Below are 14,960 nucleotides of genomic sequence, written 5' to 3'. Positions count from 1 at the left end.
GAAAATAAAAAAAGAAAATAAATGAAGTGTAACTGCACATATCCACCTGTGTGAATATCAAAACATAATATTGAATAAATTCCAAATGAGAGAAAAAGCATGATTCCATTTCAGAAACAGGCAACACTAAACAATTAAACAATTAAAAAAAAAAAAGCAGGAGAATGATAAAAATCCAGATTACAGCTTTCTAGGAATGGGGAGAAAGGAGGAAAGGAACAACGATAAGAAAATGGGAGTCTTTAAAAGTGATACTTATCAATAAAGCTAGTGGGGGGAAAAGATGGGGAAATGTATGTGTGCATGTTTTATTAGTAGTCTTTAGTGTGTGTGTGTACATGCAGTATTCTTCTGAAGTATGGTATGTTTCACTCACACACACGTGCACATGCACACACACAGAGAAAGAATCTAGGTCAACACCCCCTTATGCCTACAAAGCCTGTCCTACTACTGGAGAAGTCACTTACTTATCTTCCCGGCATATTTTGCATTATAGATGTTATAACATAAATGAATGGATATGTTTCTAGAATGAATAGATATCATCTATCCCTATATATATATTTCTAGAATGGACGTATATAATATATCCCTATATGTATTTCTAGAATGGAGGGATATACTACATAAATGGATGGACATCCCCGGGAGCCATCTTCTTCCAGGATCAAGGTAAAACAGAAATTTCTCTTATGCAATTTTTTTGTAGTGCACCAGAAGCTGGACAAAATATCACAGAAAATCCAAGATAAACAACATGTCACCTTCGGAAAACTTCATTTGCTAAGTTACAGCAAAAAACAAAGGTAACATTCCTGAGTAGAGTTCCATGGATTCTACTTTCACCCTGGGTTCATACCTTTCATTCCCATTATGATTTAAAATGACACCAGCACTCACACCATGGCTATTAAGATTGCAAAGAGTAGGAAAAGAATGACTTTTATCCACTACAAATCGCAAGTACCCAGGAAACACTGATTTATTGAGAGCAGACCACATGGAGTTCTATATGCAGACTTTACAGTGTTGGTCCTGATTCACAGTAGTGGGGCAGTTAAGGGTATTCTAAATAAGGCGGTATTTCACCAGGTAAAGGAAGGCAATTAGAAAAGGAGGAAATCTGTCTTGATTCCCATCCTCTACAGCTGCTTGAAATAAAAGTTATACTTCTGACTGACTCACTACCAACTCTAAGCTACTGGCTTCTTTTCCTTTCCAAGGATTATTTTGAATATTTGGACTTCGACTTTACTCACTCTATTCTGTCTACTGCTGTTAGGAGTTTGGTAAATACTCTGATTTAGCTAAGATGCTTTACTGACAGGATATCCTGCATCTAGTTAACTGAGGCCAGAGGAAAAGGTGATTAGACAAACTGAATACATGTTATTTTTAAAAGGAAAGGAAAAGACAAAAAAGTCATTGTAGCTATAGGCCCCTTATCATCTCAAGTAAACCAAAACAATATGATACTGAACCACCTCCAAAATACAACTTATTTACAGATGTGACATTTTTACTTCCTAATGCTAGAAAGTTCCACATGGTGCTCAGGACCTGGAAATGCAGGTGCAACATGATCAATAAGGAAAATAGCCTTAAGTTTTCCATTAGCAAATTAAAAAAAAAAAAGGAAATTAAATTAATTGCTGTTGCAGATTTTTTTCTCCAAGAAGCTTTACAGACTGCTTTTTAAAATAACAGCTTCATTGTAATATAATACACATACTATATAATTCACTCTTTTAAAGTGTACAGTGCAGTAACTTTTAGAATATTCACAGTTATGCATCTTTCACCACTATTATTCCAGAACATTTTTATCAACCTGTCAAAAAATCCCATACCCATTAGCAGTCACTCCCCATTTCTCCCTCCGCCACCCCAGCCCCTGTAACCACTAATCTACTTTCTGTCTCTAAGGATTTGACTGTTCTGGACATTTCAATAAATGGAACCATCTAACATGTGGCCTGTTGTGTCTGGTTCCTTTTACTTAGCATAATGTTTTCAAGGTTTATCCACATTGTAAGCATGAATCTGTATTTCATTCTTTTTCATGCAAATAATATTGCATCGTATAGATATATCGCAATTTCATCCAGGGACCGGTTGATGGACATTTGGGTTGTAACCTCCAGGTTGCTTATTTCTGTTAAAGAGCAAAAGAAAGCCAAGGAAGCAGAAGGAACTGAGCTTCAGTTCAGAATCAACCTAAGCCAGGGATTAATAAACACAATTACTGTTATATCTGCATTTATACCCAATTGTTGTAAGCCACCCCACTCCCAGAGGGTATCAATGGAAATGTCAACTGTGGTAACATGGAATATGTGAGAATTTTTTCTTACACTATTAATGAAGAAAGAAGGGAAAAGGAAACAAAACATATCCTCCAATCGGTGAGCAGACAAACTGTGGCACACCAATCCAACAGAATACTACTCCATAATAATAGAAGCAAGCTACTGATCCTTACAACATGGACGTGTCTCCTGCAAATATGCTGAGCAAAAAAAGCTAGGAAAAAAACACATAATATGAGTGCATTTATGTAAAATGCTAGAAAATGCAAACTCCTCTAGAGTGACAGAAGGCAGATGAGTGACTGTCTGAAGATGGGGATGGGAAGGAAAGATAGTTATTGGGTATGAGGAAACTCTGGGATGGAAATGTTCATTATCTTGATTGTGGTGATGGATTCACGGGTGTCTTCAGTTAAAACTCATCAACTTTAATTATGTATCATTTACTGTATGTCAATTATACCTCCATAAAACTATTAAGAAACTTTTTTAAAAAGTGAGTATACCCCCCAAAAAGTATTTGAATGACTACTGTGTGAAAACACTGCCTTTGTTTTGCATATATGGTTTTTAATTTTGTAACAAGTCAAATTATTCTTATTTTATACATAAAGAAACTTGAGATTGAAAGTTCAATAATTTGCCAAGGTGGCCGCCATCAATATTAAACTGAGATCTCTAAATCTTAACACACAAACCCACCTTCTTTTCTCTATACCACACTGCCACTCACTGTTCCTATTACAGACTCAACTCCTTTTTCTGGAATCCCTGAGTCCTAGCATTTCCCCAGTCAGGGAATTTTCGGGCCTGGAGAAGAGGTTCATGCTTCACTGTGGTATTCCACATTTGCTTTCTTTTGCCCATCATGGTATGCTGCCACAAATACCTCTCCAATTATGGGGATTTGTCCGAGTCAGTTGATTTATTCATTTTCAGTGGATCAGAGCAGTTAATCTGGGCTAGATCAAGGCAAGTAATCCTGGTCCCTGGGTCAAAGAAGTGAAAATTATTCATCTGAGATTAAAAGCAAGCTGGACAAAACAAAACTGGCCATTCAACTCACTAGCTGAGCATTATACTTCATTGGGATGATAGGTCCCTCTTTTGAATATGGGAGGTCCAAGAATGTGGACTATTCAAGTTGCTCTGAGGTGTCTATCTACTTTGGGCCACCCCTAGCACTAAACTTGAGCTCTAGGTTGAGGTTGCTGTCCCCCCTCTGTTTGGGACAAGCACCAGAGCGGCTCCCTCACCTCTGTACAGCCTCCTGATCATCTTACCACATACACAGCTGAACTTTGTCCAAATGCTACCATTGTACTTGGGTCCATTTGATCATGGGCTATAACCGGGATTAAGTAAAATTAATGAAAAAAATGTAAGGTGGTTACAACATTTGTTTTTGTAAGATAGCTAAATTTGGGGGAGGAAGGAATGCCATTCTTTCATGCAAGACTTTCACAAGGAAAGTCCACTATGCTAGATATCTCCATTTGCCCCTTCAGACCCATTCTCCCTCCCATTCCACCAAGCTCTATGCCCTAGGAAACTAAACTGTATGAACTCAGGAGCGGACTTCTGTGTTCTTTGTCTTCCAGTGGGTTTGGCCAATGGGGAACACAAGCACTTCAGAGGGAGAAAGGATCATTTCAGTGTATAGGTGTCCTGGGACTCCCTACCTCCAGGATCATTAGAATCTGGCTCCACCCCTTTCCTGAAGGCTACAGCTTCTCTCAGGAGGCCTCTCCTCCCAGCCCTCCTCTCTTCAGTCCCTTAGATAGTAAAGGAGCCCCAGAGAAGTGCACTTTCCCTATACTCTGCCCATGTCCTCGTAAATATGCTCTTTATTAAGCTCTCCTAAATTTAACCAGTTTGAGGATGCCAATTGTTTCCAGTACAGTGGACACTTTCTGAGGGCTAAGAGTATGCCTTATTCAGAAAATGAACTTACTCCAAGTCCTTGATTTATATGAAAACACTGACATTCGTGGGGTTGATATCAAGCCCAGGCAAAAATAAACAATGGCTAGGTGAGGTGTGGAACGGAGAGCTCAAATACCACTGATTCAAACTTTTTGCACTGGCGATCATGTAATGCAAAGACATATTCACAAGATTTACGAGCACAGTAAAGGTGGCAGATGCATTTCTTGGATTTTAAAATGTGAAAGACGTAAAACATTTCCAGGTTGCTATATCATCCTTCTTCATGCTTACAAATCATATTTCCATGGTGCCTTCCACATTTCTGCATATCTTACTTACTTAGATTGAGACTTTAAACCACTTCTGGGGAAGTCTAACGATCAATATGAAGAAAGAGATGTTTGCTACAATAAAAACTGCCTAAATGGCAAATCTAAGAAAGAGAGCAGATTTCAGAGGTACCATCTGTTTTCCTTCATTGAGAGGTATTATCATATATAGTAAAAAATGCTATAAAAATGAAGTGATGCTTCCTGTGTCAGACATAAATTATAATCTCAAACAGATTTTGATTACTGAAAGCTTATATCAAAGATATAAGTCCATTAAGGAAAAAGATGGATCTGATCTCATCTAAGCCCAAAACAACTAACCTCCTGTCTCCAGAATTAACCCAACTGTATTATTCCCAAATGAAGAAAATTCTATAACTAGAATAACTACATAACTACTTTAAGGCTGATTTTCTTTGATGATTTTTCTCTAATGAAGGCAAAATATCATGTAGCACAAATCTCTTAAGTAAAAAAGCTAAAATGTTGAAATATTAATATGGTGCTTTATTTGTGTTTGTTTTGAGTGTGTGTATGCGTGCATGTGTGGGTGTGTGCATGTCTGCCACCGATTACAGCCACATATCGAAAAGAGAAACTGCTTGAATTAACTTGAGCCAGCAAGGTAAGCTCTATTCTTATATTCATCATGAGTGCCTATAAGAACTCAAAGAGTATCTGAAAGAAGATAAAAAAAAAAAAAAAATCTGGAGGACTCTGGCAGCTTCCATTTAATTTTGCATAACACCAGATGGCTCTTACAAAGTTCTCACTTCTTATTTTCCAAGTGAGTGGTAAATTCATGCTTTTGATTTTTCCTAAGCCAGTGCAACATATCAATGAATAATATCACTTTGCATTTGTACAGAATTTTACAATTTACAGCGTGTTTTCCAATTCATTATCTCAACTAATCTTTACAGCAGTTCCGAAATAGTCAGGGCAAGTATCATAACCCCCATTTTACAGATGAGAAAACAGACCTGGAGATATCATTCAGAACTCTTTGTAGCAACTTGAATTAGCTTAAGTAAAAAATGGAAATGGAAATGTATTGACTCACACCAACTGAAATCATGGTCTCCGACTGTTGGTGAGCTCTCTCCTTTCCCATTATCTGTCTCTCTCGTTTGCTTCCCTTCTGTGCATCAGACTTCATTCTCTCACCAGACTGAAACACGGCCTTATGTGACTTCACTGCCTTGAGATGAGAAAGGATGGGACCTCATCCTCAACTTGGGTTGGAATATTCCAGAGGAAGAACCTACTGGCCCCCGCTGGGTCACATGTCCACCCTTTGAACCGTCTCCTGTGGTCTGGGGATGAAATCCTGTGGCTTCCCCAGCTTGGGTCAAATCCCCACCCTTGTGGCCAGTATTACCCAAACAAACAAACAAAACGGGAACAGACAGAGCCAGTGAGGAAACTACGAGGAGAGCGCCAGCCACCCTAATTTGTATGTACTGCATTATATAAATTGCCCCGGGGCCGAATCAGAACGGCCTCATACCCAGATCTTCTGAGTGCTTTACAGCACAGCCCCGTCATGCAGGAGCCACCACGGTGTCATGGGCCTCTTTGTTCCTCACAGTTATCAGTGTAGTCTGGCTCAAGAACATCACTTGGAATAGACTCAGGTTCAAGTCTTCATCCTGTCCCTCGTCAGCTGTGCTCGCGGGCAACTTACTTAACCTCCGAGAACCACAGCTCCCTCCTTCATAAAATAAATAATTCCTGCGTCACAGGGTCATCAACAGGATCCAGGGAGATAATGTACTCCAGATGACTTTGAAAATTATAGAGAACTCCCTTAGGGTTTATTACTTAAGTTGTAAATGTAAATTTGAGGGAGGCTAAAATTACACAGTGACATCCTTCGTGTGGTCCTCCCTCCCACCAGGCTCATTTGGCATCACTTTGGTGCTGACATTTTTTTCAGTTTTCAAAAGGCACAGCTCAAAAGGAAGTTCAAGTAGCATCTCCAAATTAAAAGATTTATTCCAGAAGAGCAGCATTACTAACATATGGTTTAGTGGCACTTATCATGTTCACCTTTTCAATACAGATTAACCAAAAGATGAACATTTCTGGAAGACGCACAAGAAACTATTAACAGTGCTCCTCCAGGGAGTAGGGCTAGAAATTAGTGTTTGGAAAGAAACTTTTATTTTTCATTTATGTCTGTCTCGACTGCTTTAATTTTAAAAATCTTACACATCTATTCCTTTCATAGTACAAAAACTAATTAAATTAAAAGCATGGTTATCACAGGAAAGGAATATAGTATATACCTCGTATAGTGTCTGATGCATAAAAAGCTCTCAGTAAGTTCTTGTTTATTGATCAAACTAGGTATTTCTAGTTACCACCCTTTCAGCAAAGTAAAATCAACTTCACTAGAATAAAAGCCAGTTTTCATCTCTGTGACTGTACATGTTTTCCATTAATCATATCGTGAGGAATGTTCACTGCCACCCACTGAGGATATGATTTTAAGCTCTTACACCTTCACACACCAGACATGAAAGCTACCTCCTTAATTCCCAAGTATAAAGCACAGTGCTTGCAGCTGCCTCTCAACTCTGTTACTGCTGTTCTTATAGGCACACTTCCCTGTTAACTTCGGAGAATGCTGGGCTTCTAGGAACCATTCTATTTTACAGCTGGGGGTTGGCATGATATTTTCTAAGACATTAAAGGTTACATGGCAGCATATGCCAGAGCTAAAAGGCAGATTTAAATGGTATTTTTTTTAAATGATGCAATGGCTATGAAGTTTGGATGCTGTGCCCTGGCTAAGTGTGGTTACTGGTTGCCTAGTTACATCTCTGTAGAAAGGTCAAAATGGTTGCCTCTAAATCTAGAAGGAATTAAAAAACCTTAGAGCTTCATAATTAAACCAAGGATTGTGTGAGTCCTTATGTAAGCATCCCTTAAAAAAAAGTCCCCATCAGACTTCGATCACATGACAGCCCCTGGGGATGTCAAAGGAGATATTTTAATAAAAGGCATTTTGGTATCTGAAATTTGTTACCTTGCTCACATTTCATTAAAGTTATCACATCTGGACTCTTCCCATTTTATCATATCCAGTTGCAGTCTGCAACTACAGGATATTAAAAAACTGTCCAACCTAGTTGATACAATGTCTATCCCATGAAAGACAGAAGATTGTCCAGTGTTTTAAATGGTTCAACTTAAAAAATAAATTTCTATTGTAATCAGCTTTGCAGAGTATAGGCCAGTGTATAATCTAGTGACAAAACCTATACATCTTAATAAACAACTAGTGTCTTAACTCTCAAGAGATGTCCCTCCTTCACCCCCTGGAGCACTTCCTCATCAGTTCGGCCTTGCAGACACTTTTATGTCTAAACATCTTCTCTGAGTAATGGGACAGGATAGAGCAACAATTTTGGTCTAGAAACTTAACATGAGCGCCTTAAAACGGCTAAGACTTCTTACAGAATTTAAAGAGAGGGAGAAGCAGTTTTTTTCTTTTTCCACTTGAAATCCAATCAGTTTTGTTTTGTTTTAGGTAAAATTCACGTAACAGAAAATTAACCATTAACCATTTTAAAGTGTACAATTCAACAGCACTTAGTACATCCACAGTGTTGTGTGGCCATCACCTCTCTCTAGTTCCAAGGCATTTCTATTACCCCCAAACGAACCCTGTACCCAGAATAGTAATTTGGATCTCTTATTTACATTTACTCTCTAATTGCTCTCTGGCAAAGAATAAAAGACTCTGGGTTTAAATGACAGCATAATGATTTGGTATGCTTTCATTTCTTCTGGAACTTGTTTGATTCACAAAAAAATAGCAGAGGTCTAAAGCTGAAATGATGCTAGTCCTAACAAAACGAAATCAGGATTGGTTGTCCTAGAAGGAAGGAACCCAAAAAAGGGGTTGAAGAAGGTATCAAAATAAGTCACGGTTCTATCCAAGATCTATTCTTGTCAGAAAACCAGACCCTACCCTCCATGACTGAGAGTGCTCAATCTATTTTGGGAAAAAAAAAAAAAAGGCGGGGGGGGTGGGGACTGGTTATTGAAGGAGAATTCCTTGTACCCACCAACTAGGGCAGTTTGGAAGACAGGGAACACTAAAAATACATTCAAACAAAAAAAGAAACAAAAAAGAGTGTTGAAAGTCAAAAGTCTGTTCTGGGGAAGTTAATTTACTGTTCTTGCAGTCTTCTTTGTCCCAGTGGCTTAAAGAACAAAAATATCCAAATAACGGTCACAGAAATGTAAAAAATGAGACCCTAGGGCCTTCAGTATTCCAGTTTTCCTGGTCTGGCTTGCTGAGGCTAACACAGGGCAGTGTATGATGGAAGCAGGGAGGAAGGACTAAGCAAGAGTCTACCCAGACGCAGCTACTTCGATCTGGGCAAGCAGCTCACTCTCTACAGCTGGAGGTTCGGGAAGCACCAAGTTCTTGAGCTGCGAAAGATGCTAAGACAGGATCCACTCCAATCCCTTCCCCTCAGGCTTTCAAGATCATCTTCCTAATACTTATCTCTTTCGGGACAGTCTATGCTGCCTCTTAGGTGGGGAAAGGTCAATTTTGTCGTACAAAAAGACAAGATTCAAACTCAGAGAGTCCTGTGCTGCTTTGCCAAACAGGTTTTATACTTTCCATACATGCTGACATGCTGAATAAGATGCAGTGAGGTACTGTGGTCACTTCAGTGACAAAGTTATTAAAGATGTGTTCATGGAAGGCATCCTGTAGGAGGGTGCTGGTAACGCTGGAGAACTGAAAGGGTAGGGCATGAAATGTAACACTTCCTAAATGTCACAGGTTCTTCTTAGTGCTGAATCTGAGGGTTTGGGTTTTTGTTTTTTGGGTTTTTTTTTAAGTTGGTTTGGGCAAACATGTATATGTGGATACAGATTTTCCAAGAGTTGGAGTCACTGCCGTCTTCAGTCCAAACGCTGGGGGTTGTTGTCATTACCTAGTTCAATCGAAATTTCTATTTTGGGGCACCCGGCTGGCTCAGTCAGTGGAGTGAGTTACTCTTGATCTCAGGATTATAAGTTCGAGCCCCACAATGTGTGTAGAGATTACTTTAAAATCTTTATTTACTTATTTTAATTTTTTCTAAGTAATCTCTACACCTAATGTGGGGCTCAAACTCACAACACTGAGATCAAGAGTCGCATGCTCTTCTGACTGAGCCAGTCAGGCACCCCAAAACCAAAATCTTTTAAAAAAATTTTCTATCTTAACAATTCATGGACATGACAGCTACTTTCCACTACAGCCATTTGTTAGACATCTGGTGGGGGTGACCACCCGTCCCGATTTGCCCAGGACTGACCCAGTTTTAGCACCAAAAGTCCTGTGTCCCAGGAAACCCCCAGTCTTGGAAAAATCAGGATGGTTTTTTACCCTATTGCTAGTCCTAGGTTTGGTCTTCAGATCTGCATTGTTGGAACGTCTAGAAGTGGATAGAGAGGAGACTTGCTACAGAAATAGCTGAAAAAACTTAAAATCTCCAACGAAAATTTCCAGCTCATTCTACTCCAGAGATGATTTTCAAAAAATAACCCAGTGGTCTATTTCACTCCTGAGGCAAGAAATGGTTTCTTACTTTGTGGGGATGACCTACCTGGTATATGATGGAAATTAAACCATCCGTTGAAATTAGCTATAATAAATACCACTAGAGTGAGGTTCTAAAATATTATGTTATTTTTTCCTCCAATTTCTACATTTTAGAGCCTAATACATAGAACATAATATGACAGGCAGACATAAGAGCATAAAATAAAAATCTCCAATTTCTTTGGTACTATTCAAAGACCTTGGAACCTGCACGTTGTGGGCAAACACCCCGGAGTTAGAGAAACTCCAAAGGCAGCACACTTTCTAGAGGCCACACCCATAGTACCAAAAAGTCTGGCCAAGAAAGGAGCTGTGGGACTTCAACCTGCCCACCGGATCCAATGCCAAATACTCCAAGAAAAGCAAAAGACTTCAGGGGCTATATCTACAAAACAGGATTTGCAGAGTCCAGACAAGAACTTGCTTCAGCAATCTGGGAACCCTAACCCTGCTCAACCCTACACGATGAAATGTTAGATACTCCTACCCCTGCCACCTGAGGTCTTTCTGCTTTTCTGAACAACTAATCTCTTTCACTTTGTAGCAGACAGAATAATAGCCCCTAAATAAGTCCCTGTTCTAATCTCTGGAGCCGGTGAATATATAACCTTTACAAGGGAAAAGGGACATTGAATTAAGGACTTTCAGATGGGGAGAGTATCCTGGATTATTCAGGTGGGCCAAATCTTACCACATGGGGCCTTAAAATCAAAGAAGATTTCAGAGTTAAGAGATGTAGATAGAGTAGAAGACATAGAGAGGCAATGCTATTGGCTTTGAAGATAAAGAAAGGTAGACTCTAGAATTCTCTCCTAGGGCCTCCAGAAGGAAAGGCAGCTCTGTTGATATTTTGCTTTTAGCCCAGTGAAATCCCTACAGAACCAAACCAGCAGAACTGTAATTTTTATTGCTTTGAGCCACTAAGTTTGTGATAATTTGTTACGGCAGCAAACAGAAAATGAATATATCCTTCATTGACACTGCTGCTTTTCAATTTGCCTGATGCTTTAGTAGTATTTTGCTCCAAACCCTAATATTTGACCATTTCTTACCCAGTGTTTAATTGGCTTCTCTACATAGACTTAAAAAAAAAACATATTTGGTACTGGAGAAAATTTGCATAAAATCCCTCTAGTAGTGCAAAACACCATTTTTCTTTACATGTCTGCTTCATTGTGTTTCTTTCTTTAGTTTGTTAGCACATGACCACTGATATAAGGAACCACTCAGCATAACTGAAATCAGTAATTTTGCATGAAGCAAAAATGCTTGTGAGAATGGAAAATGACAAGCCCTCTAAAATTGTGTGCAAAGACACAGTAGTTCTCAATGTCTACTTAGGGTGCTCTGGATATCACAATGACTGGAAGATGCCACTGGCCTTTTGTGAGCCAAGAACAGGAATAACAAAGAGTTACAATGAAGAATTGTCCCATCCAACCTGCCAGCAACTCCCATTGAGAAACTCTGCCTGGATTGATTTGAAACAAAGTCCACTCATTAGCATGAAAGAAATCAACATAAACATCAGACAGAGAATATCAAATACTTCTAAGACAGTCTTCATTATGAGCAATATAGTAGTCCCCACTTATCCATGGTTTTGCTTTCTGCAGTTTCAGTGGCCCTTGGTCAACTGTGAGGAAACAGGTGATCCTCTGCCTAATGCTTTGTCACAATGCCTATGTCATTCACCTCATTTCCTCTCACATGTAGGCATTTTATCATCACGTGTCATCACAAGAAGGGTGAGTACAGTACAATAAGGTATTTTGAGAGAAAGACCATAGTCACATAACTTTTTTTTACAGTATATTGTTATAAATGTTCTATTGTTGTTGTTCATCTCTTACTGTGCCTAATTTATAATTAAACTTTACCATACGTGTGTATGCATGTGTATAAATATATATGTGTGTGTGTGTATATGTATGTATATATATATGAAAAAGCACAGTATACATAGGGTTCAGTACTAGTGCCGTTTCAGGCATCCACTGGGAGTCTTGGAACATATCCCCCACAAATAAGGGGGGACTACTGTATTTGGTAGAATGTAGGGATGGCTCTGTACTCACTTGTAAGATATTAAGTACTTAAATCCAAAAGAACCTCAATATGGGGTAGCTATATGTGGTCTTAAAAAGCATACTCACACAGGCCTTTCTTCTTAAAGCTCTAGATCACAGATTCTTTCTTTTTTTAAATTTATTTATTTACTTGAGAGAGCGAGAGAATGGGGGAGGGGCAAATGGAGAGAATCTTCAAGCAGACTCCCCGCACTAAGTGCGGAGCCTGACGCAGGGCTCGATCTCACAACCCATGAGACCATAACCGGAGCAGAAACCAAGAGTTGGACGCTCAACTGACTAAGCCACACAGGCGCCCCTCTCCACCAGAGATTCTAAGTTTCTAATACTAGCAAATACTAAATATTTGCTGAATAAATACATGGATGAAAGACTAGCTCCAGTAAACTAAATCAGGTTATAGGTAGGTAGTATTTTTTATTAGCACTTTTCTATAACCACTAAATAGTTATGTAAATAAACAATTAAAAATCCAACCACCAAATTCAAATCACTGACATATAATCCAATGGGGAAAGAAGAGAAATAGGTGGTGGGATAAATGAAAAATATTGGCCATGAGTTGATAGTTGTGGAAATTGAGTGATGGGGATATGGAAGTCCATTATATTACTCTATTTTGGAAAAAGCTTGAAATTTTTCCTAATGAGGTTAAATTTTAAAATAGGGGGAAAAAAACCCACGTTGCTGACTACAGATCCAGATCGGGGAGGGCAAACACATTATCACCTGTCTCAGCAATACGATGAGCTTTCAAGTTTACAAGCAGATTCAAATGGCTTTAGCTACTTTCAAAAGCCAAGTTAGCTTCTTTAAGAAGAAACCCCTACAGCATTAGATTGACCTTTTGTTATTATTGTTTGTTGCTGCTGGAAAAGCCCCTACAATGTCTATAACCAATCTATTAAGAACAGGGCTTACCCTTCTCTGATCTAATCTACTATGATGTCTGTCTTGCACAGGGTATGTCTGCAATAGCTGCAACCGATTAATCCTGTATGGTGCCATAGGAATACATTTTCAGGTTGTGACCTCAAGGCTCTCCAGCTCAGGTTTTTAGAAGAAAATGGGAAAATCTAGGTGAGAAATCAGACTTTATCTTCAAGGATAACTGCTTTTTTTCTTAAATCCTGAAGTCCCGTTTAATTTTGCTAAAGCCTCTATGCATATTTCTTATGGATAAACATCACATGTTAAATGCATTTGTCTACAGGATCAGTTAAGATAATCTTTTCTGCTTCAAGTTCTGGTTAGATTCAAGAAGCTCCTGGGAGAAAATATTCCTTAATTCTTACCTCTTCAGTTCCCAAAGCCTGAGGCTCACTGGCAGATCTGGGCTGTTGAGAAAGCAGAGAGGAAAATGAATGCTGTTGTTGTCGTTGTTGTTGTTGTTGTTTTTATAAAAAGGAAAAATAACATGATACATAAGAGCTGAATAAGCAAATGAGTGTTTCTATAAATAGGGTTTGGTGGTAATGGCTGAATAGCTCTAAGGGCAGAGGGTCTCACAGGCTTACATTTCTGAGCTAAGAACAAACATTCTGTTAACACTTTTTCTTTTAAGAAACAGATATGAAAATAAGAGTCCCTTTCTTTGTGAACTTCCCTTCACAAGAAAGGCCTTCATGAAACATAAAGTGGGCTTGGGAACCTCAAGGGAAGCAGAGTTCTTGGTGACAGAAATGATTAAATGAGATGACTAGGAATAAGTTTTTTCCTTCCTGACCTAACCCGGTTTGCTCCCAACAGGGAGCAAAGGGGCAGAGGCAGAACACATTCTTGCTCCAGGAGTTATGAACAGAGCTGGATTTCCACTTGTGTGTATCTAGCCCTTAAAGAGGGTAGATTTGGACAATTTAGGAATGATAAAGGCATCTTTAGTATCTAATGTTTCTGTAGGCTGTTCAGCAGTAGAGACACTGACACCCCTGGCCACAGGGACTTCGGAGGATGTCAAGTTCACATTGGGTCCTAGGACCAAATGAACATCTGTGTCTATAAAGACACTTCAGACTGGTGGGTGTGCTAGAGTCTCAGCCCAACCAATTATATTCCCAGATGACTAGAAGGGATCATATGCTTTTAAATGAGCCAAAGTTGTTAGGAAAGCATTATCTCATGATTAATGACAGCAAAGAAAAAAAAAAAAAAGCCAAGGGCCAAACACAACCTGTTTTCAGAGAATGAACCCTAGGGATAACAATGATTAGTGGGACTTGCAAAAGAAGCCAGTCTGAGGGTGCTTGGTGCCTAGCACTCTCACTCATTACTGGTGCTAACAGCCTCTCAGGGAGATCGTTTGGCACTATTCATCAAGATCCTCAAATATGTTCTCAATCATTGTCTTAGTGAGAACACTCCTTGACTTTATAAAAAAAAAAAAAAATCCAAAATGTAGACAAAGAATTATCGCCAAGGTGTTAGAAATAGCTTTAATATCAGTAATATAATTTATTAAGTAAACAAAAACTCTACATGATGGAACTTTGAAATGATGCATATAAAAACCTTAAATGACCAGGAAAAATACACATGCCCTCTCCTTCCCAACATTCTCCCTTCCTGCTGGTCATAAAGTGGGATCCTTAGGGCAAGCTACTTTAGATGAAAAGCAAGAGAAACAGGCTCAAGTGATGGTCGAACATGATAGAAAAAGCCTAGATCCCTCGATGATCTTGTA

At 39.0% G+C, this 14,960-nt stretch overlaps 1 protein-coding gene across 3 annotated transcripts in view; it reads right to left on the bottom strand.

Annotated features, from left to right (window-relative positions):
- GNG2 (G protein subunit gamma 2) overlaps nucleotides 1–14,960 on the bottom strand; it is a 122,945-nt gene that overhangs the window by 93,694 nt on the left and 14,291 nt on the right. For all 3 annotated transcript variants that reach the window (XM_025870049.2, XM_073895221.1, XM_073895219.1), the window contains exon 2: nucleotides 13,576–13,617. Coding sequence is in view for 1 of the 3 variants with exons in the window: in XM_073895219.1 (XP_073751320.1) it covers nucleotides 13,576–13,617 (42 nt within the window). In the remaining 2 variants the exon portion in view is untranslated. The remainder of the gene's footprint in view (nucleotides 1–13,575; nucleotides 13,618–14,960) is intronic.

Source organism: Callorhinus ursinus, unplaced genomic scaffold (genome assembly GCF_003265705.2).
Source record: "Callorhinus ursinus isolate GAN/ISIS: 27379988/994484 unplaced genomic scaffold, GSC_fseal_2.0 scaffold8, whole genome shotgun sequence".
NCBI classification, from domain to species: Eukaryota; Metazoa; Chordata; class Mammalia; order Carnivora; family Otariidae; genus Callorhinus; species Callorhinus ursinus.
This window is presented reverse-complemented; position numbering and strand designations above follow the sequence as displayed.